This window comes from Schistocerca gregaria, chromosome 2 (genome assembly GCF_023897955.1).
Source record: "Schistocerca gregaria isolate iqSchGreg1 chromosome 2, iqSchGreg1.2, whole genome shotgun sequence".
Classification (NCBI taxonomy): domain Eukaryota; kingdom Metazoa; phylum Arthropoda; class Insecta; order Orthoptera; family Acrididae; genus Schistocerca; species Schistocerca gregaria.
In genome coordinates this window covers 28,674,974-28,698,255 of record NC_064921.1, presented here as the reverse complement: position 1 = coordinate 28,698,255, position 23,282 = coordinate 28,674,974, and the positions used below count along the sequence as shown (strand labels likewise).

Below are 23,282 nucleotides of genomic sequence, written 5' to 3'. Positions count from 1 at the left end.
TTCTCCTGTACAGAAATTGCAGCCAAGTTATCCTGAAGCAACAAATGACAGGGGATACCTCCTAACATTGTGTCGGACCTCTTTCCACTCGGCGTAGTGCAGCAACGTGACGTGGCAGGGACTTGACAGGTCATTGGAAGCCCCCTGCAGAAATATTCAGCCATGCTGGCCAGCCAGTGGTTCACACGGGTGTTGCACCTGCAATTGTCCAGATCTACCATCAGGGCCGGCCTGTCCTCCGTTATGGAGGATGTGAGTCCAGCAGCTGCATCATCGGTGAAATTCTTCAACATTTTGTGGAAGTCAGCATTCTTCATGTCTGCTCTTCAGCCAGCAGCAACGTAGTGAGGCGCAGTGGGTGGAGGGTAGCATGGAAACTGCCGGGGGGTGGGGGTCACTGATAGCACCTCTTGCCCGATGTTGCAAGGCACCACAACCTCTTCTTTTGCAGCTTTGTGAGAGTGTCTTCTCCTCTTTTTCCTGTTGTTATGACTACAGTTCTTGATATAACTGCAGCTGCAGTGATTTCCCAAGTGGGCGCCAACGTAACTGGTGCACAGTACTGCTTTGTTGTGTGTCACGATGCAGCTACGTGTGTCATGCGCTTACGCACACTTCAAGCATGCAACCGCATTTTTGCAGTACTTGGCGATGTGGTCAAGTAGCTGTCAGTGGCAGCACTGCTCTGCCCTCATATTTTTCTTCTTGCCGTTGTGGTTCTTACTGGTCAACCTGAGCAAGATCTCAACTGGCTGTCACTTGCCTCCCTTTCTGTTCCAGACATGTTGATTGTTCATGGAGGTGTCAGTCTGTGTGTCGGGATGTGTAGGCGAACGAGACAAGAGACAACATGTATGATGAGACCTACAGTCAGTTGAGCACCAGAAAATGCTTCCTCACTAACTGGATCCCATATTTATGCCTGGGGGATGCATGGAGTTCTGTCTACTGTCCACTGCAGATGATTGTGAGTTTCCTCTTTGGAGGCACACTTCCGCACCACTGCAAGTGTTCCCTATTTTGTCCACGCCTGCTGCGGCAGGTGGCCACATCATCGTATTTCACATAAGGTCCACGCCCACAGCCTTGCAGCGCTGTTGGTGTCCTTACACTGTCCGAGCCAGCTGTGGCTGACTCTCGCGACAGTGTTCCACATTCATTTCACACCAAGTAAGTGAACTCCCTGATGTTGGAGTTCTATATTTCATCCGTTCCCAATGCAGTAACTTCTTGCTGTGGATACCATTGTCCAGTGTTCCATATTACGTCTGCTACCATGAGCCGATCCCTAATGTCTCAGGCTGTTTCTGTGATTCCATATCTTGTCTGCACCTGCTGTGACCATCTCCCATGGCGATGGTCGATGCCTAATGCCCCATATGTAGAGCAACAGTAGTCTCTCATGTGAAAATCTTAAGAAAAAACTGTTCTCCTCGTGTTATTAGTTTACGGCTCATTAATGTGAGCTGTTAAATGTAGATTAACACAGCAAATAAATCTATATCTTGCTGATTTTTATATTGCTAGGATATGATTTCTATTATTTTTCTCTTGTCTTCTTCGTGACTGATATAAAATAGCAAAAATTTCAAGAAATGGAGTCTTTGGAGACACAGTGTAATGAACTACTCACTCCTGGGTGCAAATTAGTGGAGTTACACGCAGTCAGAAAAGAGGAGAGAATGTATTTTTGAAAATACCACAGCAAGTAATTCTTCAAATATTTTTCTGAGAAAGAATAAACATTACCATCGTGTGCAAATGCATGAAAAGTGTTGAAAACCATCTCATTGTAACTACTGTAGTATCATATCCAGTAGGCATATGCCGACTTGTTAAGTTTAAGATTCTCTCAGCATTATACTACATGGAAAGTAGCACTGCCATGCATAGGTCAGTAGCAGTGAGTACTGTGATTTGACCTGAGAAAGACAAGAGCTGGTACACATATGCAAACGCATTGCTTTCTGCTTAACTACTGGTGTAATTATACATATGCAATAAGTTGGCAATAATGTGGGACTGGAAAGACTATTTTGTAGGAAGAGGTAGCGATGGATTATGAAAACTTCTTCTTGCTCGTAGTCTGGACGTCCTACACCATTTTGTGGCGGACTTGTGCTAATTAAACTCCAGTAATGCTTGATTCTCATGAACTATTTAGATGAAGCAGACACCGCATCAACATGTATTTTACAATTGCATATAAGTATCTGTTTTCTGTCGCCAATAACCAGGCAATGAGAAGCAGCGACTGCAGAAGATGCCAGCCTGTCATTTAAAGGAGCCAGTGTCTCAGCCATTTGTATAATATTTCCATAATCAACTTGTGTATCAGTAAATTACTTTCGGTATCAATTTCATATTTTATGTTTTAATTTCATTAAATAGTTGGATCTCTTGACTTACTTGTCTTCCTACATGACTGAATGAATTGATTTTCTTTTGATGCCTTTGTTGAGTGCCGTGTCCCTGGCCCTTGTAACAAGTATTTTAAGTTCCGGAAATTGATATACACTCCTGGAAATTGAAATAAGAACACCGTGAATTCATTGCCCCAGGAAGGGAAAACTTTATTGACACATTCCTGGGGTCAGATACATCACATGATCACACTGACAGAACCACAGACACATAGACACAGGCAACAGAGCATGCACAATGTCGGCACTAGTACAGTGTATATCCACCTTTCGCAGCAATGCAGGCTGCTATTCTCCCATGGAGACGATCGTAGAGATGCTGGATGTAGTCCTGTGGAACGGCTTGCCATGCCATTTCCACCTGGCGCCTCACCTGGACCAGTGTTCGTGCTGGACGTGCAGACCGTGTGAGACGACGCTTCATCCAGTCCCAAACATGCTCACTGGGGGACAGATCCGGAGATCTTGCTGGCCAGGGTAGTTGACTTACACCTTATAGAGCACGTTGGGTGGCACGGGATACATGCGGACGTGCATTGTCCTGTTGGAACAGCAAGTTCCTTTGCCAGTCTAGGAATGGTAGAACGATGGGTTCGATGACGGTTTGGATGTACCGTGCACTATTCAGTGTCCCCTCGACGATCACCAGAGGTGTACGGCCAGTGTAGGAGATCGCTCCCCACACCATGATGCCGGGTGTTGGCCCTGTGTACCTCGGTCGTATGCAGTCCTGATTGTGGCGCTCACCTGCACGGCGCCAAACACGCATACGACCATCATTGGCACCAAGGCAGAAGCGACTCTCATCACTGAAGACGACACGTCTCCATTCGTCCCTCCATTCACGCCTGTCGCGACACCACTGGAGGCGGGCTGCACGATGTTGGGGCGTGAGCGAAAGACGGCCTAACGGTGTGCGGGACCGTAGCCCAGCTTCATGGAGACGGTTGCGAATGATCCTCGCCGATACCCCAGGAGCAACAGTGTCCCTAATTTGCTGGGAAGTGGCACTGTGTAGGATCCTACGGTCTTGGCGTGCATCCGTGCGTCGCTGCGGTCCGGTCCCAGGTCGACGGGCACGTGCACCTTCCGCTGACCACTGGCGACAACATCGATGTACTGTGGAGACCTCACGCCCCACGTGTTGAGCAATTCGGCGGTACGTCCACCCGGCCTCCCGCATGCCCACTATACGCCCTCGCTCAAAGTCAGTCAACTGCACATACGGTTCACGTCCACGCTGTCGCGGCATGCTACCAGTGTTAAAGACTGCGATGGAGCTCCGTATGCCACGGCAAACTGGCTGACACTGACGGCGGCGGTGCACAAATGCTGCGCAGCTAGCGCCATTCGACGGCCAACACCGCGGTTCCTGGTGTGTCTGCTGTGCCGTGCGTGTGATCATTGCTTGTACAGCCCTCTCGCAGTGTCCGGAGCAAGTATGGTGGGTCTGACACACCGGTGTCAATGTGTTCTTTTATCCATTTCCAGGAGTGTATTTCCTCACTGAATTGTCAAAGGGCTACCCATTTTTTTAACTGCCACCAAACACCTTTTACCTGTTGGAGTGTTGTACAAATGGTAAAATCCTGTCTGATCAGTTTCATCAAATCCTTCTTTTACACCTATAGTACCAATGGAAATGATTTCCTGAAATATAACTTAAAGGACTGAATATAAAGAGAACTTACCCTTGATGTAGAGTACCAACATAGGCGTGAACAGTAGTTGACACTAACGTTAGCTTTTGGAATGATATCTTTATCTGGCAGAAGAGAAAAACAATTCAAGGAAAATTAATTAATCTGTGCTTAAGGGGTAGTCATGATAAAGGACAAGAGGCAAGAAAACTCACATTTAGAATAATTTGTTGACAATCATTTTTAACACTGTTCAATTTTTGTCATTTGTAATGTCGGTATTCTTTTATAGTCAATTAATTTCTTGTTCTGCGTAACATTTGAATGATTTATATGGAGACAATGTTAAAATGAGACAGTTTGCAGATCTTGTATGCAATTATTTCGTTTGTATGGCTACATACTGGCCATTTATGGAGTGCCATACAGTATACACAATGGCTTAATTTTATCAGTGGAAATGGGTACTGGTATATCGATCATTTTATGATTCACTTCATTAGTGGAACATACTAAAATAAACCAAGGTAAAAATAATGTCATTTTATGCAATAGATTAAATGCACTTGGACAACAACAGTAAACATGTTCCGAGTATAGGTTCACCACGACAGTTTGTAACAGACTACCCCTTATCATTCTTATTTCTTCATGATATTTTCTGTCAAACAGAAAATAAGTTGAGTTGATGGTTTGCCTAAGGAGTTTAGTAAAACAAATTATCAGCAGGACTCTCCTTGGATGACAGCATTTGAGCTCTTTAGTGCAGAATTTCTTTGTGATAGATGGCGACGTTTTCAGGTGTGGAGATGTAGGTCAGAGTGTGTGTGGGTCTCCTATCCCTCCTGTGACTCAAAAATGTGTCTATTCTTTTATTAATCAACACATCAAGGAAATGTAGCTGGCCTCCTTTTTCAAGCTGCATCCCGAATTATATATTCAGACGGATTGAGTTGAAATGCCCCAAGGACTGTTTATGTTTTTCTCATTCCACTTGGGCACATCACATACGTGTCATCAAAATATCAACATGAAACACCTTCACTTAGCAGGATCTGCTGACTTTACTTCAGAATTTTCAGTGGCAAACCAATTCACTGAATACTTTGGAGCAAAAAGCACAAGCATCTGGCAAGTTCACATGGAAATAAAGATATTTGTCTCGTGTACTACACTCACGGTTTTTCATAAAAAAAACATATACAGATTTGGAGGGCTTCACAAATACAGTTTCAGAATCAAATTACCATTTTTTTGTCAATATGATCAAAGTATTTTTGTAGGTTCCCTCTCCTGTACCTCTCTGCCATCACATTTAGTATTGGCAACTTCTTTTTTACTCTGCTCTTGTAGCTGTGATGTCTGATTGAATATTTAGTGCGCATTTCCACAAATAAAATCTATTACAAAATTGCAGTTAACAACTTTCAGTCCTCCAAGAAGCCCCTAACAACAATTTTGTGTAGTTCAGTGGCTGGGTGCAGGTCTTTCAATTGGATTCAGCAACTTGTGTATCCCTGATTAACTAGGGTAGGGGTAGGGGACCTGCAGTTTAATGTGGAGTCTAAACCACATGTCACTTCTGGCAACTGTTTATATCACTGAGACTTGAAGGATACATCAAAGGAAGACGCAAAATTTCCATGTCTGACCAGGAACTGATCTCACAGGCTCTTGGTTACTAGGCATACACATTACCACTGGATTGCTAGGCATGACAAGAAGCCCCCACAAAATTATAGACTAAACACCATGTGTTATTCTCATAGCTCATTTTAGTGCAATAAATACTTTGCACATATTCTTCTGACTGTTAGAAATGAAATGTATCAGCAACTATGTACATGCACTATATTTATATTCCATTATTTTTGGTCAATCCTTCCTTTTACCGTATTTAGTGGATCAATGGCAGGTAAACTCACCCAAAGTGTATAGGATGTGACAGGGCAAATTTATTTGGTTTTATTTATTCATTACGTTGGCGCATAATTTCATGGAATTTTTGTTTTGCATATTGGTATATCAGTTGCTATGGGTTTATTTATCAATTGTCACTTTTTATTTGTAGTTCACTGTTGCAATTTGTTTTTGTTTACATATTATTATTTTGTTATTTGCAGATAGTGAGTGGAGTTCCAAACACTAAAAAATGGTGTGCTAAGTGGAGAAATTTGAATATTTCTGACACATTCTTCTGTTTGAGGGCATTAGAGGTTTGACAGGTGAAGAAGTAGGCAGAAAAAATTGTGCTGTGTAAGGAGGTTAATGCATTTGGACAGAGCCTGGCAAGAAAATGTTTTCCCGTTACAAGGAGGATCATTTTGACATTAGTGACTCTCTAAATGCAGGAAGACCTTCAGGATTGATGAAGATAGTTTAAATGCTTTAATCTACAATGATCCAGGTCACTGTACTTAAGAAATGGCAGATGTGATAAACTTTGGTCATTCCACCATCATGTGACATTTACATGCAATGAGGAACGTTCAGAAATGGGATGTATGGGTACTGAATGCTCTAAGCCGCTGAGGTGTAACTATCACTGCTGACATTCATTGTAAACAACTGAGACAGTTTGTTGATGTAACCCAAGACCAATGATAATGAATACTATGTTAAGTGATGCTATCCGTAATACCTGCCCACATTCTGCTAGACTGACAAGAAAAGCTATATAGAAGTTGGGTTAGGAAGTTATTTGACATCCACCTTAAGCAACTGTAGCCCCATAAGTGTTCGTAGGTCTTACTACCATGGCGTAAATCCAGCACATATACACTCCTGGAAATTGAAATAAGAACACCGTGAATTCATTGTCCCAGGAAGGGGAAACTTTATTGACACATTCCTGGGGTCAGATACATCACATGACCACACTGTCAGAACCACAGGCACATAGACACAGGCAACAGAGCATGCACAATGTTGGCACCAGTACAGTGTATATCCACCTTTCGCAGCAATGCAGGCTGCTATTCTCCCATGGAGACGATCGTAGAGATGCTGGATGTAGTCCTGTGGAACGGCTTGCCATGCCATTTCCACCTGGCGCCTCAGTTGGACCAGTGTTCGTGCTGGACGTGCAGACCGTGTGAGACGACGCTTCATCCAGTCCCAAACATGATCAATGGGGGACGGATCCGGAGATCTTGCTGGCCAGGGTAGTTGACTTACACCTTATAGAGCACGTTGGGTGGCACGGGATACATGCGGACGTGCATTATCCTGTTGGAAAAGCAAGTTCCCTTGCCAGTCTAGGAATGGTAGAACGAAGGGTTCGATGACGGTTTGGATGTACCGTGCACTATTCAGTGTCCCCTCGACGATCACCAGAGGTGTACGGCCAGTGTAGGAGATCGCTCCCCACACCATGATGCCGGGTGTTGGCCCTGTGTGCCTCGGTCGATGCAGTCCTGATTGTGGCGCTCACCTGCACGGCGCCAAACACGCATACGACCATCATTGGCACCAAGGCAGAAGAGACTCTCATCGCTGAAGACGACACGTCTCCATTCGTCCCTCCATTCACGCCTGTCGCGACACCACTGGAGGCGGGCTGCACGATGTTGGGGCGTGAGCGGAAGACGGCCTAACGGTGTGCGGGACCGTAGCCCAGCTTCATGGAGACGGTTGCGAATGGTCCTCGCCGATACCCCAGGAGCAACAGTGTCCCTAATTTGCTGGGAAGTGGCACTGTGTAGGATCCTACGGTCTTGGCGTGCATCCGTGCGTCGCTGCGGTCCGGTCCCAGGTCGACGGGCACGTGCACCTTTCGCCGACCACTGGCGACAACATCGATGTACTGTGGAGACCTCACGCCCCACGTGTAGAGCATTTCGGCGGTACGTCCACCCGGCCTCCCGCATGCCCACTATACGCCCTCGCTCAAAGTCCGTCAACTGCACATACGGTTCACGTCCACGCTGTCGCGGCATGCTATCAGTGTTAAAGACTGCGATGGAGCTCCGTATGCCACGGCAAACTGGCTGACACTGACGGCGGCTGTGCACAAATGCTGCGCAGCTAGCGCCATTCGACGGCCAACACCGCGGTTCCTGGTGTGTCCGCTGTGCCGTGCGTGTGATCATTGCTTGTACAGCCCTCTCGCAGTGTCCGGAGCAAGTATGGTGGGTCTGACACACCGGTGTCAATGTGTTCTTTTTTCCATTTCCAGGAGTGTACTTGCGGTTTAAGCCCCAGTTCTTACCACACGTTCTCCTGGTACTCATGAGAGTACCTTTTACCTTGAAACAGGTGCTCCTTACTTGAGGGGTCCAGGGAAGTTTCTCATCCAGGGTTCCCCTGGATATTTTACTATCCCCTTCACTGGTAGAGTTTCATCGAGAAGCTTGAGATTTCAGTATGTGTGTTGGATCTGCTTCCTTGTAAATGGTACTGCAACAGTCTTCTTAGGACTGACCCTTAGATCCTATTTCCTGCACTAATTATGCACAATGTTCAATGCTCCTTGCGACACAGCTCTGACTGTACTTGAAAATTTGCCAAGTATTACTATGAGAAGATCGTCTGTGTATCCCTGGCAAAAGTACTGTCTAGAGTTTAATTCTACTATCAGTTCATTCACCACAAGGTTCCACAGTAGAGGGGACATAAGCCCTCCTTGGGGACAGCTCTGGTGGTTTTGATTACCATTTTTCCTTGCATAATGGTGGCCTCTACCTTTCTGCCACTAAGCATGGCTCTAATCCACCTGCAAATGGTGGTCTCCAAGCCACGCCTTAACTATGGATTCGAAGGTCGCGTTGCTAAAAGCCCCTTCGATGTCCAAGAAGATGCAGAGGGCTATTTGCTGAAAGTGTAGTGCTTTCTCCACCCTCCCAACAAGTTAGTGGAGTGCATTTTCACACGATTTTCTTAGTTGGTATGCGTGTTGGTTTACGTGTAGAGAGACCCTAGTTAACCTCCTCCCTCTAACAAGCACATTGACCAGTTTTTCTAATGTCTTACGAAGAAAGGAGTACAAACTGATTGGTCTCATATCCTTGGCATTGGTATGATCAGTTCTCCCTGGCTTTGAAATGATGACAATCTTCACTTTCCTCCAGACGCTGTGAATGATTCCTGCAGCTAGGCTAACCCTACATAACCTGCATACAAATCTTATTATGTTCACTTCTGCTTTTGCAGGAGCGCTGGAAAAATTCCACTGGGGCCAGGTGACTTGAATTACCTCTGCTACTTCCTCGAGCTCTACTGGATTCGTTATTGAATTACTGACTTCCGATAAGCTTGAGTCGAGGTCCCTTCTATACACATCCCAGTCGTTTTCCTGAGATTCATATAGGACGTGATCTGTCTAATGCCCATTTCCACCTCGAGCTGAATATACATATGGTCTGATCAGGATGGCTCTAAAGCCACATGCCATAGTTTGACATAACTACCCATCAAAGTGAAACCAAAGGTTATGTCAATTACCTTTTCCCTTCTTATATTCCTAAACATAAGTTCCCTGCCCCTATGGAGTATCTCTAAGCTATTAGCTAGAAGAAATTCTAGAAGGTGCTCTACTGTTGGTGTGGCTGCTGTCCCACACTAAGTTGTCGCATCCAACCAATAGTTGGTCGCCCTGTTGTGCACAGGCTTATGCCAGTCTCCTCACCTCCTGAGAAGGAGGAGCACTGTGCTCGTAAGGAAGGTATTCCGAGACCATTACAAACTCCCTTGTGATACGTTCCTCACATTGCTGCATCCTGATGGTCACTAACTCCCTAGAACATCGCCATGAAGAGGATTCCATTTTTTACTTAAATGCACGTTCTGGAGTTTCTTGTATTTCTAGCAGAAACCATCTTACCTCCAGTGCCATTGAGGCCCAGTACACCCCCTTTATATAAATAGGATTCCTGAAACAGAACCACATCCACCTCTTGCCTTTCCAGAAGACGACTCAGGGCAGCAGTGGCCCCTTTACGGTGTTGCAGCACATTCTGTCTCCATCTTGAAGTCATTGTCGCTTCTGATGTCTCTGATTATCCTGGCAGCAACCTTTGAGATCCTCAAGAAAAGTCTCAGGTCCAGTTCCCGCATTGCCTTCAGGGACTTCACTCTGGCTATCACTACAACGGTTTGGCCGTTGGTGCAACCTTCCGATTGATTACCTTCCAATCCTCTGTCGAGACTTTCGGATTTTGAGACCCTATTTTCTCAATCAGAGTCTCTGGAGAGGTATCCTTAAGGAGTTTTTGCATCCATATTAGTATCTTTGCGGTCTTGAAGAGGTCAGCTGATATCTTTACGAGCAGCTTTGTATCCTCGCACAGTGATAGTAGGGCCAACTTTTCCTTAAGCCAGTCCACTGTGTCCAACCCCTCGCAGACAAAGATAAGAGTACCTTGATCCAGATAGACTCTCCTGAATTTGGGTTCTGGATCAGCGTCGTCCTACAATCTTCCCAGAGAGAGCCATCTGCACGAGCTCCTCCTGCTGTGAGGAGATCTTGACTGATGGATGCCCTTGCTGGATAACTGCAAGATAACCGAGGCTGCAGTACTGTAGGCCTGTTTCCCTACTTTTCGCCGCAGCGTTTTCTGGCTACGCTTATCCTGAGAAGGCGAGTCTTAGATTCCTTCCTTGTTCTCTCACTGCCTGCCCCAATGTAGAAGGGGTCTGTACACCTCCTTCGCTCTTGGACAGCCTTTTCTTGGAGATTTTGGGCTCAAACCCCTTTAGTTCTCTCTACTTTTGTTTAGGAAACCACTCTTTTCCTTCCTTTATCTTTTGTTCTATAAGAAGTTTCCTCCTCTGAGCCCCAGACAAGTCCTTGCTCTTAATATGGTCCAACTTTTTAGTAACCATACCCACTTCTTGAACAGGTCTGCCCCCCTGCTCAACTGAGGGGACGTTTTCCACCCCCGATTTTTGGGTGTGTGAGGTGTGTGAGGTCTCAACTTGCCCCTCAATACTGCTGTTTTCTTTTGTGTCTATTTTGATCCCACGAGAGCTGGGGATGTAGACGGTTCATACCACAGAAATCCCACACAGCGCAAGGCTAATTACTCAAGAAGGTCGCCCAGTATCCTTGAGGCTCCATTCACAATGCATCTTCCCATGCATCTTCTAGGTCAAGAATATTGTAGAAGTGGTGTACAGGTCATCTTCTTTAGGAGGTCCTGATTGAACACTGCTTGGTCATTTTGTCTACTATGTCAACCCCAAACATTCTCTTGTAGTGGTAACGTAAAGTTTCTGTAGTTTTTTTAATTATTTGTACTCATAGTAACACTAGAATGAAGGGAGCTCATTACTAGCACATTTTTTTACTTTCTTTCCTTGATAGACTGCCAAGGAAATTCCATTGGACTTTAAATTTTTTACATAAAAAACTGATTTATTTGTTTTCGGTGGCCATTGACATTGTCAGTGGTTATCTTACTTCAAGCCATCCATGACACTGTCAGCTCAGTGTGTCAAAGCATGTTTGCAATCCACGATGCAGTTTTCTGTGAATTTGTTCCAAACCAATGAAAATTTATACTTGGGAACGTAAAGACTGTATATACGTCTGGTAGAACCTCAGAAATCTTATAATTTCTCATAATCTATTTCTATTCATCCTGCAGAACTCTTTGTAAATTGTAAAGTTTCTTATCTTCACGTAAGTAATGTTTCCAATACGTTCCAATCTTCATTTCACTTTCATCGTTGTAATGTTGATTCTTGCTGGGGGAGACAAACAACGGTAATTTGAGTTCATTATTGTCCATTTACACCACGACAATATGAGCAAAGTTAATTATCATATTACAAAGTAAATAGCTTTTGTCTGGGAGTAAAATAAACATAAGGTATACCAATAAACAAAGTTATAGTATTATTTTAAAGCGATCAGTATGACTACTCTTAGTGTTATAGACGAAACCTGCAAAAAAAGTAATTAGTTTGCAAAATGTGCTGTTCTTCAGTATAATGAAAGTACATTCCAAAACTTAGAGAAAGGAAATGTCCCCCTAATCATTCCGTGAAACACAGCTAACACATAGAAACAAAAAAGGGTCATTTTGACCCCTCTGGGCATTCTAGTATTAAGCTGCAATGTGTGGAGGGTCCAGTTCAGTCTCCAGGCGGTTATTTGATGTTCAGGGGGTATTATCATATCATGAGCTGGATTCACACATTAAGGTTGCTCTCTACAGGAACCATTATGTTCATTTCAGCATTATTGGTGAACATGTGTTACCATGTCTCCTACAGCTTCATGATGAATGTGCAATGGGCACCCCCATTTTCCAAGATAAGTCGTGTCCTTAGGGCACAAGGATATTTTATCAGTGGGACAATCATCTGGTTCCTTATCATATTTCAACAGGCTGGCTAAATCACCCAATCTTAATACCATACAAAACATCTGGGAATATTTGGACCAGCGAGTGAAATGTAACATCTCAGCAGGTTTTTTAGCTCTGCAGGATCTGATCATTAGTTATTGCCTTCAGCTGGTTATGGTGCTTCTGAAAAAAATTGTTGACTTCCTTGTATTGTCAAGGTTAGATGTGGTATTACATGGTATTAACATGACATCTCTCAGGTGCTTTAAAAATGAACATGACTGTAGAAAACATTTACTTTGTGATAACTGGTTTAGGTCAGGTTTTTACCATTTTCGGATCCTCATACCACGATGATAGGTGGTGGCAGTGGATGTAGTAGGTGTTATAATTCCACAAAGATCAACAGCAGTTAACGTTCATGGAGTTATGACACCCGTTCATTCACTGCCACCACCTACCATCGTGGTATGAAGCTGTGAAAATGGTCAAAAACTTATTAAAACTGATCACCACAAAGTAAATGTTTTTTACCATTCAGACTCCTTGTGTTAACTGTTAAAGTACTTTTTTGGCAGACTGCTGTCCTCTTTGAGAAATGTTCTCAAAAATTACTCTCATAGGTGTGACTATTTTTTCTCTGGTGTGCAGATTTCCCACACAGAGAAAATGTTTTACAACCTATCGATGCACCACCAAGGACTGTGAGCTTGTTTGTGTCAGGAAACTGCCACAAATGGCTCATCAGTAATGTTGCTATCCACGATGCTCTTCCCCAGTAGTAAATAGTAAATAAGCAGTAATAATGATTTCGTATTATTGTAATGGAATCAACATGTGATGCAGGAATATACAAAAGAAATATGATATTGCTAATAATTCCAGATCCTGTTTTAACAATTATGGAGCTAGGCAGTTGTCATTCACTAGGTATATCACTAACTAACCATTGTCCTTAGAGCACCACCAGTTACACCTCACTTTAGTTGTAATCCCATGGTCTCTGTGGTGTTGCTCTAATCATGCAATAAAGTGGCACCTATCATTTGTTATTAAACAATGCATTAACTAAATGACCCACTGTGATCTCAGGCACAATAGCAGCACATCGAAGAAAGATGGAGATAAATGAAACAGATATGCTCATTTAAACAAATGGAGTGTTGTCACATTATGAGAACAGGTGATACAAGGACGCCAACAGAGTTCATCTGCAACAGTAATCATCATGTAAATACATCGGATGTCCCATATATCAAGACCACCGTAACCAACTTTTTGCCAAGATGCGCAATAAAGAAGGTACCAAGCAAATGTTGTTTAATTACCTGACGGACATCAGAACATCAGCCAGAACAGTTCGCATTCTTGTAACTTTATTCATTAGTAGATATGTGCAACAATACATCATTTTTAAGTAACATACTGCAGTTTTTATTCAGTAATCAAGGTGCTCTGCTCAACACTTGTTCAAAAACATATCACAGTGTACCATTCTGAAGGTTTGTGGGAGTACAAAGAGCACCAGCAAAGAGAAGATACAAATTTTACTCGCCTATGGAAAATGTAAATTAGCAGAGCTAGTGTACATTATCCTTGTGTTTACATTTCTTTACTGTCAGTTGCAGTAAATAGACCAGTTACTTTACTCCAGGCATCTGCACCGAACCAGAAATAAATCTCCATTGTTTCTCGTGAGTTGTCTCATAGTAAGTAAGTGGACATCTCTCAATCTGCTTCTTCTCAGCCCATTACTGATGTTCTGTATGTTTTCTTTTTCTTACTTGCACGTAAATTTTAAGTCAGAATGGGACTCTGCCTGTCACATGACATGCTATTTTCAAGTAAGCTACACGAGCAAACTTCAAAGACTGAATAAATTTTTCAATTCAACAGAGTAAACTATTTTAAGGATAACCCCTGTTAAGACTGAACAAGACAAAAATAATCAATCGTTGGTAGAAGCTTTAGACTGAATGGTGAAGTACGTCCTTGAAACAGTAGTGTCACTGAAAGCAACAGAGTCAAGTTAGAGTCCTGGTCTAACATGAAACTTACGTCATCAGTGTTCAACATAGTAAATATAGGTACATCACTACAGTATACTTACAATAAATAACAGCCGGCCGCACGCCAAGCCGCGTGAACAGTCCCCTAAACAGGTGGCTGCATGAGTGAACAGAATTCAGTCATGCCCTTGGTGCTATTCACAGCACAAACCGTTCCATCCATACAAATGCCAAAACTGCCCGTCCAGACTCTGGGATGCTGCCCACTCGTCTAACGCAGTGGGCCTAGGAAGCTGTTTTCTCAGCTAGCTAGACAACAATTGAAGCAAATCATATTAATGGATTGCAGGTATCTTGGTGTATTTCAGCTATGAAGGCTTTACGGGTTATCAGCCGAGTGGCGTCGTCTTCTAGCCTCAACGTTTCAATGGACTGTGTATCCATCATCTTCAGGCGAAGATTGCGCATCCATTATCTTCGCCTGAAGATGATGGATACGCAATCCATTGAAACGTTGTGACTATAAGACGATGCCACTCGGCTGACAACCCATGAAGATTTCATAGGATATTAATGGAGTTTTTACTGTAAAGTGAACTGACAATACTTAGATTAGCGGACGTAATATGTGTTGAGTGGTACTTAAGATAAGTAAATAAATTAGAGAAATTAGAAAATAAATGAAAAACTTAGTTTAGTTTAGAAGAATTACACACTGGCAAACAACGGACAAAGCAGCAGTGGGAACATCCGGCGCTTGCAGGTCGGCAGGAGAAGCTGTCGATTCAGCCGTCAGGACATCGCCCGACTGGCTCATGTGTTTCTCAGTTGTCACATACAGGGTGTTTCAAAAATGACCGGTATATTTGAAACGGCAATAAAAACTAAACGAGCAGCGATAGAAATACACCGTTTGTTGCAATATGCTTGGGACAACAGTACATTGTCAGGCAGACAAACTTTCGAAAATACAGTAGTTACAATTGTCAACAACACATGGCGCTGCGGTCTGGGAAACTCTATACTACGATATTTCCCACATATCCACCATGCGTAGCAATAATATGGCGTAGTCTCTGAATGAAATTACCCGAAACCTTTGACAACGTGTCTGGCGGAATGGCTTCACAGGCAGATGAGATGTACTGCTTCGGCTGTTCAATTGTTTCTGGATTCTGGCGGTACACCTGGTCTTTCAAGTGTCCTCACAGAAAGAAGTCACAGTGGTTCATGTCTGGCGAATAGGGAGGCCAATCCACGCCGCCTCCTGTATGTTTCGGATAGCCCAAAGCAATCACACGATCATCGAAATATTCTTTCAGGAAAAAAAAGACGTCGGCCGTGTGGTGTGGCCGGGCACCATCTTGCATAAACCACGAGGTGTTCGCAGTGTCGTCTAAGGCAGTTTGTACCGCCACAGATTCACGAAGAATGTCCAGATAGCGTGATGCAGTAATCGTTTCGGATCTGAAAAATGGGCCAATGATTCCTTTGGAAGAAATGGCGGCCCAGACCAGTACTTTTTGAGGATGCAGGGACGACGGGACTGCAACATGGGGCTTTTCGGTTCCCCATATGTGCCAGTTCTGTTTATTGACGAAGCCGTCCAGGTAAAAATAAGCTTCGTCAGTAAACCAAATGCTGCCCACATGCATATCGCCGTCATCAATCCTGTGCACTATATCGATAGCGAATGTCTCTCCTGCAGCAATGATAGAGGCGCTGAGGGGTTGCTGCGTTTGAATTTTGTATGGATAGAGGTGTAAACTCTGGCGCATGAGACGATACGTGGACGTTGGGTCATTTGGACCGCAGCTGCAACACGGCGAACGGAAACCCGAGGCCGCTGTTGGATCACCTGCTGCACTAGCTGCGCGTTGCCCTGTGTGGTTGCCGTACGCGGTCGCCCTACCTTTCCAGCACGTTCATCCGTCACGTTCCCAGTCCGTTGAAATTTTTCAAACAGATCCTTTATTGTATCGCTTCTCGGTCCTTTGGTTACATTAAACCTCCGTTGAAAACTTCGTCTTGTTGCAACAACACGGTGTTCTAGGCGGTGGAATTCCAACACCAGAAAAATCCTCTGTTCTAAGGAATAAACCATGTCCACAGCAAACTTGCACGTTGTGAACAGCACACGCTTACAGCAGAAAGACGACGTACAGAATGGCGCACCCACAGACTGCGTTGTCTTCTATATCTTCCACAACACTTGCAGCGCCATCTGTTGTTGAAAATTGTAACTACTGTAATTTCGAAAGTTTGTCCGCCTGAAAATGTACTGTTGTCCCAAGCATATTGCAACAAACTGTGTATTTCTATCGCTGCTCGTTTAGTTTTTATTGTCGTTTCAAATATACCGGTCATTTTTGAAACACCCTGTATGAGCAAAGGCCCTCGCCTACATTCCAAGAGCCATTGATCGACGTTAAGAAGATTCTTCGAGAAGCTTTTCAACGTGACAGACGAGGCAATGACCGTGAAGTCGTTCACCTCCAGTGAACTGAAGTGAATAAATACGCGAGACGCAGTGGGCCCGACAAGAAGAAGAGAAGAGTAGCAGTAGTTTTCAGTCAGTTTCGGTACTGAAGACCGTCATGCAAGAAGAGACTACATCATACACAGACGCACCAAGTCCGCCGCTGTAATGGAATAGCAAGTAGCAGCCTCGACGCCAGAAGACAGAAGTTAAAAGATATTTGGATTTTTAATTACCCGGGTGACTCGTGAGGACGGGAAGTAGACGGCCTCACATCAGCAGTCACCTGTGAGCTGGGATGAAGATCGGACAGCCGATGACTGGCAAGCTGGAGTCCGTTGTTCGAGTCCGGGACACTGGCCTTCCTCCGCCGCGCCGCTCCGCTGGCCGACGCACAACACGCGCGGCCGCTTAGAGAAGAGAAACACTGGGACGCCACATCCAAGGTATCACCGTCCGATGCACGACTTCGCTCTCAATAATTAAACGGGCCACAGCACGTTGCGCGTCTCCAGTCAACTGGGCGAGACGGCGACACGACATACACACCGCCAGGCGTAATCAGACGCCGCCGCTGCCGCAGCAGAAGGCTTCGCAAACGGCACAGCTGCCGCTCTCCGAGCCAGAACATCGAGTACGGAAACAGTAGCACAGATTTTCAATAAAAGTTATCTTATGTAAAAATAATGTTTAATTCTACCTCATACCCGAGCCAAGGAAGAACCCTTCCTGCCCACATGTTGTTAAGAGAGAAAAAGTAATTTTTGTATTCTCATCCTGACAATTGACTAGCATGAAAAGAGAAAACCCAGTTGCATTTAGTATCAAAAGTGTTACAAATGATATGTCGCAAGCAACTGGCGACGCGCAAGCAAAACATAAGTCATGACTAAAGAGTTAGTATGACGGCTCGTACTCTAGTGCGGATCTCCTAGTGCAGCCGAGGCTGGATGGAGCGGCGCTTATATTCTCTTCGTGTCGGTGCAGCTCCTGTTGTCGTAGCCAGGGTACTGCTGGCTGACGTCTTCTCACAGCCTTGTCTACTGTATCGTAAAGGCCTTGATGCTACGCCTGAACATTCCTCCTCCCCCCCCCCCCCCCAAAGAGACGAACCGTCGTCATTTAGGGAGCGCGACAACAGCGGGGGAGGCCAGAGGGTGGACGACGTCGAGCTTCCGGTCATACCGCGCCGCCCGGCCTTCGCTCTCGCGGAAACGTCCCCCAGAAAAAAGACCAGGCGGTTGCCCGTACACCTCAGGAGGCCAACCAAATGTGGAAGGCGACGGCGACTACGGTGTGAGCGGGTCCAGCTCCATCGGTAGGACGAGAGGAGGCGGAGGAAGTTCAGTCTCCGTCTGCATGGGGTCGTCCCGCAGTGTGTTGATGACATCCTCTGGCGGCTGCGATGGCCGCACTGTTCTCTGGGTCCGGGAATCTGGGGAAAGAGACACAGAGGGTCACCGTGCACATAACAGTGGTGAAGCTGATTGTGATGTCGACGCTGCAGCCCGTCTGGACCTGTAATGAGATACATGCAGGCGTCAAGTCGAAGGATGATCTCGCCCCGCGCCTACCGTCTGCTGCCGCTAAAATCCGTGAAAGACACAGTATCACGGAGGGGCGGAGCGATGCTGGCGGCCTTCCTTCACCGCCGGATGATGGGGAGGGCGGGGCAGATGGAGGCGGCCTTCCTTCGGCGCCGGATGATGAGGAGGGCGGGGCAGATGGAGGCGGCCTTCCTTCGCCGCCGGATGATGAGGAGGGCGGGGCAGATGGAGGCGGCCTTCCTTCGCCGCCGGATGATGAGGAGGACGGGACAGATGGAGGCGGCCTTCCTTCGGCGCCGGATGATGAGGAGGCCGGGGCAGATGGAGGCGGCCTTCCTTCGGCGCCGGATGATGAGGAGGGCGGGGCAGATGGAGGCGGCCTTCCTTCGGCGCCGGATGATGAGGAGGGCGGGGCAGATGGAGGCGGCCTTCCTTCGCCGCCGGATGATGAGGAGGGCGGGGCAGATGGAGGCGGCCTTCCTTCGGCGCCGGATGATGAGGAGGGCGGGGCAGATGGAGGCGGCCTTCCTTCGCCGCCGGATGATGAGGAGGGCGGGGCAGATGCAGGCGGCCTTCCTTCGCCGCCTGATGATGAGGAGGGCGGGGCAGATGGAGGCGGCCTTCCTTAGGCGCCGGATGATGAGGAGGGTGGGGCAGATGGAGGCGACCTTCCTTCGCCGCCGGATGATGAGGAGGGCGGGGCAGATGGAGGCGGCCTTCCTTCGCCGCCGGATGATGAGGAGGGCGGGGCAGATGGAGGCGGCCTTCCTTCGGCGCCGGATGATGAGGAGGGCGGGGCAGATGGAGGCGGCCTTCCTTCGCCGCCGGATGATGAGGAGGGCGGGGCAGATGGAGGCGGCCTTCCTTCACCGCCGGATGATGAGGAGAGAGGGGCAGATGGAGGCGGCCTTCCTTCGGCGCCGGATAATGAGGAGAGGGGGCAGATGGAGGCGGCCTTCCTTCTGCGCCGGATGATGAGGAGGGCGAGGCAGATGGAGGCGGCCTTCCTTCGGCGCCGGATGATGAGGAGGGCGGGGCAGATGGAGGCGGCCTTCCTTCACCGAGGGATGATGAGGAGGGCGGGGCAGATGGAGGCGGCCTTCCTTCGCCGCCCGATGATGAGGAGGGCGGGGCAGATGGAGGCAGCCTTCCTTCGCCGCCGGTTGATGAGGAGGGCGGGGCAGATGGAGGCGGCCTTCCTTCGCCGCCGGATGATGAGGAGGGCGGGGCAGATGGAGGCGGCCTTCCTTCGCCGCCGGATGATGAGGAGGGCGGGGCAGATGGAGGCGGCCTTCCTTCACCACCGGATGATGAGGAGGGCGGGGCAGATGGAGGCGGCCTTCCTTCACCGCCGGATGATGAGGAGGGCGGGGCAGATGGAAGCGGCCTTCCTTCGGCGCCAGATGATGAGGAGGGCGGGGCAGATGGAGGCGGCCTTCCTTCACCGCCGGATGATGAGGAGGGCGGGGCAGATGGAGGCGGCCTTCCTTCTGCGCCGGATGATGAGGAGGGCGGGGCAGATGGAAGCGGCCTTCCTTCGCCGCCGGATGATGAGGAGGGCGGGGCAGATGGAGGCGGCCTTCCTTCGGCGCCGGATGATGAGGAGGGCGGGGCAGATGGAGGCGGCCTTCCTTCGGCGCCAGATGATGAGGAGGGCGGGGCAGATGGAGGCGGCCTTCCTTCGGCGCCGGATGATGAGGAGGGCGGGGCAGATGGAGGTGTTCTTCCTTCAGCGCCGGATGATGAGGAGGGCGGGGCAGATGGAGGCGGCCTTCCTTCACCGCCGGATGATGAGGAGGGCGGGGCAGATGGAGGCGGCCTTCCTTCGGCGCCGGATGATGATGAGGGCGGGGCAGATGGAGGCGGCCTTCCTTCGGCGCCGGATGATGAGGAGGGCGGGGCAGATGGAGGCGGCCTTCCTTCGGCGCCGGATGATGAGGAGGGCGGGGCAGATGGAGGCGGCCTTCCTTCGCCGCCGGATGATGAGGAGGGCGGGGCAGATGGAGGCGGCCTTCCTTCACCGGCGGATGATGAGGAGGGCGGGGCAGATGGAGGCGGCCTTCCTTCGCCGCCGGATGATGAGGAGGGCGGGGCAGATGGAGGCGGCCTTCTTTCGCCGCCGGATGATGAGGAGGGCGGGGCAGATGGAGGCGGCCTTCCTTCGCCGCCGGCTGATGAGGAGGGCGGGGCAGATGGAGGCGGCCTTCCTTCACCGCCGGATGATGAGGAGGGCGGGGCAGATGGAGGCGGCCTTCCTTCGCCGCCGGATGATGAGGAGGGCGGGGCAGATGGAGGCGGCCTTCCTTCGGCGCCGGATGATGAGGAGGGCGGGACAGATGGAGGCGGCCTTCCTTCGGCGCCGGATGATGAGGAGGGCGGGGCAGATGGAGGCGGCCTTCCTTCGGCACCGGATGATGAGGAGGGCGGGGCAGATGGAGGCGGCCTTCCTTCGCCGCCAAATGATGAGGAGGGCGGGGCAGATGGAGGCGGCCTTCCTTCGGCGCCGGATGATGAGGAGGGCGGGACAGATGGAGGCGGCCTTCCTTCACCACCGGATGATGAGGAGGGCGGGGCAGATGGAGGCAGCCTTCCTTCACCGCCGGATGATGAGGAGGGCGGGGCAGATGGAGGCGGCCTTCCTTCGGCGCCGGATGATGAGGAGGGCGGGGCAGATGGAGGCGGCCTTCCTTCGGCGCCGGATGATGAGGAGGGCGGGGCAGATGGAGGCGGCCTTCCTTCGGCGCCGGATGATGAGGAGGGCGGGGCAGATGGAGGCGGCCTTCCTTCGGCGCCGGATGATGAGGAGGGCGGGGCAGATGGAGGCGGCCTTCCTTCGGCGCCGGATGATGAGGATGGCGGGGCAGATGGAGGCGGCCTTCCTTCGCCGCCGGATGATGAGGAGGGCAGGGGAAAGGTGGAGGCGGCCTTCCTTCACCGCCGGATGATGAGGAGGGTGGGGCAGATGGAGGCGGCCTTCCTTCGGCGCCGGATGATGAGGAGGGTGGGGCAGATGGAGGCGGCCTTCCTTCGGCGCTGGATGATGAGGAGGGCGGGGCAGATGGAGGCGTCCTTCCTTCGCCGCCGGATGATGAGGAGGGCGGGGCAGATGGAGTCGGCCTTCCTTCACCGCCGGATGATGAGGAGGGCGGGGCAGATGGAGGCGGCCTTCCTTCGCCGCCGGATGATGAGGAGGGCGGGGCAGATGGAGGCGGCCTTCCTTCACTGCCGGATGATGAGGAGGGCGGGGCAGATGGAGGCGGCCTTCCTTCACCGCCAGATGATGAGGAGGGCGGGGCAGATGGAGGCGGCCTTCCTTCGCCGCCGGGTGATGAGGAGGGCGGGGCAGATGGAGGCGGCCTTCCTTCGGCGCCGGATGATGAGGAGGGCGGGGCAGATGGAGGCGGCCTTCCTTCGGCGCCGGATGATGAGGAGGGCGGGGCAGATGGAGGCGGCCTTCCTTCACCGCCGGATGATGAGGAGGGCGGGGCAGATGGAGGCGGCCTTCCTTCGCCGCCGGATGATGAGGAGGGAGGGGCAGATGGAGGCGGCCTTCCTTCGGCGCTGGATGATGAGGAAGGCGGGGCAGATGGAGGCGGCCTTCCTTCGGCGCCGGATGATGAGGAGGGCGGGGCAGATGGAGGCGGCCTTCCTTCGGCACCGGATGATGAGGAGGGCGGGGCAGATGCAGGCGGCCTTCCTTCGCCGCCAAATGATGAGGAGGGCGGGGCAGATGGAGGCGGCCTTCCTTCGGCGCCGGATGATGAGGAGGGCGGGACAGATGGAGGCGGCCTTCCTTCACCACCGGATGATGAGGAGGGCGGGGCAGATGGAGGCAGCCTTCCTTCACCGCCGGATGATGAGGAGGGCGGGGCAGATGGAGGCGGCCTTCCTTCGGCGCCGGATGATGAGGAGGGCGGGGCAGATGGAGGCGGCCTTCCTTCGGCGCCGGATGATGAGGAGGGCGGGGCAGATGGAGGCGGCCTTCCTTCGGCGCCGGATGATGAGGAGGGCGGGGCAGATGGAGGCGGCCTTCCTTCGGCGCCGGATGATGAGGAGGGCGGGGCAGATGGAGGCGGCCTTCCTTCGGCGCCGGATGATGAGGATGGCGGGGCAGATGGAGGCGGCCTTCCTTCGCCGCCGGATGATGAGGAGGGCAGGGGAAAGGTGGAGGCGGCCTTCCTTCATCGCCGGATGATGAGGAGGGTGGGGCAGATGGAGGCGGCCTTCCTTCGGCGCCGGATGATGAGGAGGGTGGGGCAGATGGAGGCGGCCTTCCTTCGGCGCTGGATGATGAGGAGGGCGGGGCAGATGGAGGCGTCCTTCCTTCGCCGCCGGATGATGAGGAGGGCGGGGCAGATGGAGGCGGCCTTCCTTCACCGCCGGATGATGAGGAGGGCGGGGCAGATGGAGGCGGCCTTCCTTCGCCGCCGGATGATGAGGAGGGCGGGGCAGATGGAGGCGGCCTTCCTTCACCGCCGGATGATGAGGAGGGCGGGGCAGATGGAGGCGGCCTTCCTTCACCGCCAGATGATGAGGAGGGCGGGGCAGATGGAGGCGGCCTTCCTTCGCCGCCGGATGATGAGGAGGGCGGGGCAGATTGAGTCGGCCGCGGAGCAGTTCCGCCGGCAGTGGTCCATCTGTTGGATGCGAACGATAGGAGGTGAGAAACAGTTGCAATGCTTGATCTCTGGTTTGCGCAGAGCGAAGTGTGAACATTTGGTGCTTCAAGGTTCTGAGAAAACGTTCCGCTTCGCCGTTTGACTGTGCATGCAACGGTGCACTAGTTTGATGCTGTATGCAGTTGCGTTCACAGAATTTGACCTGAACTATGGGCCATAGTCTTGCATTATGATTTCAGGTAAAACTTTGAGGCAAAAAATAGAGGTAAACAGC

General features: G+C 49.6%; 1 protein-coding gene across 1 annotated transcript; it reads left to right on the top strand.

Annotated features, from left to right (window-relative positions):
• Positions 1 to 162: 162 nt before the first annotated feature.
• On the top strand, positions 163 to 22,990 carry LOC126334621 (collagen alpha-1(I) chain-like). The gene is made up of 6 exons (XM_049997049.1): positions 163 to 344; positions 18,469 to 19,004; positions 19,047 to 19,292; positions 19,334 to 21,244; positions 21,292 to 22,592; positions 22,640 to 22,990. The coding sequence occupies exons 1-6, from the start codon at positions 163 to 165 to the stop codon at positions 22,988 to 22,990; spliced, it is 4,527 nt and encodes a 1,508-aa protein (XP_049853006.1).
• The last annotated feature ends 292 nt before the right edge of the window (positions 22,991 to 23,282 follow it).

Excerpts from the sequence above, each read along its gene's own strand:
- LOC126334621 (XM_049997049.1), top strand. The coding sequence starts at position 163 with ATGCTGGCCAGCCAGTGGTTCACACGGGTGTTGCACCTGCAATTGTCC. Across the intron at positions 19,005-19,046 it reads GGAGGGCGGGGCAGATGGAG|ATGGAGGCGACCTTCCTTCG; the intron begins GCGGCCTTCCTT and ends AGGGTGGGGCAG. Across the intron at positions 21,245-21,291 it reads GGCGCCGGATGATGAGGATG|GGCAGGGGAAAGGTGGAGGC; the intron begins GCGGGGCAGATG and ends GATGATGAGGAG.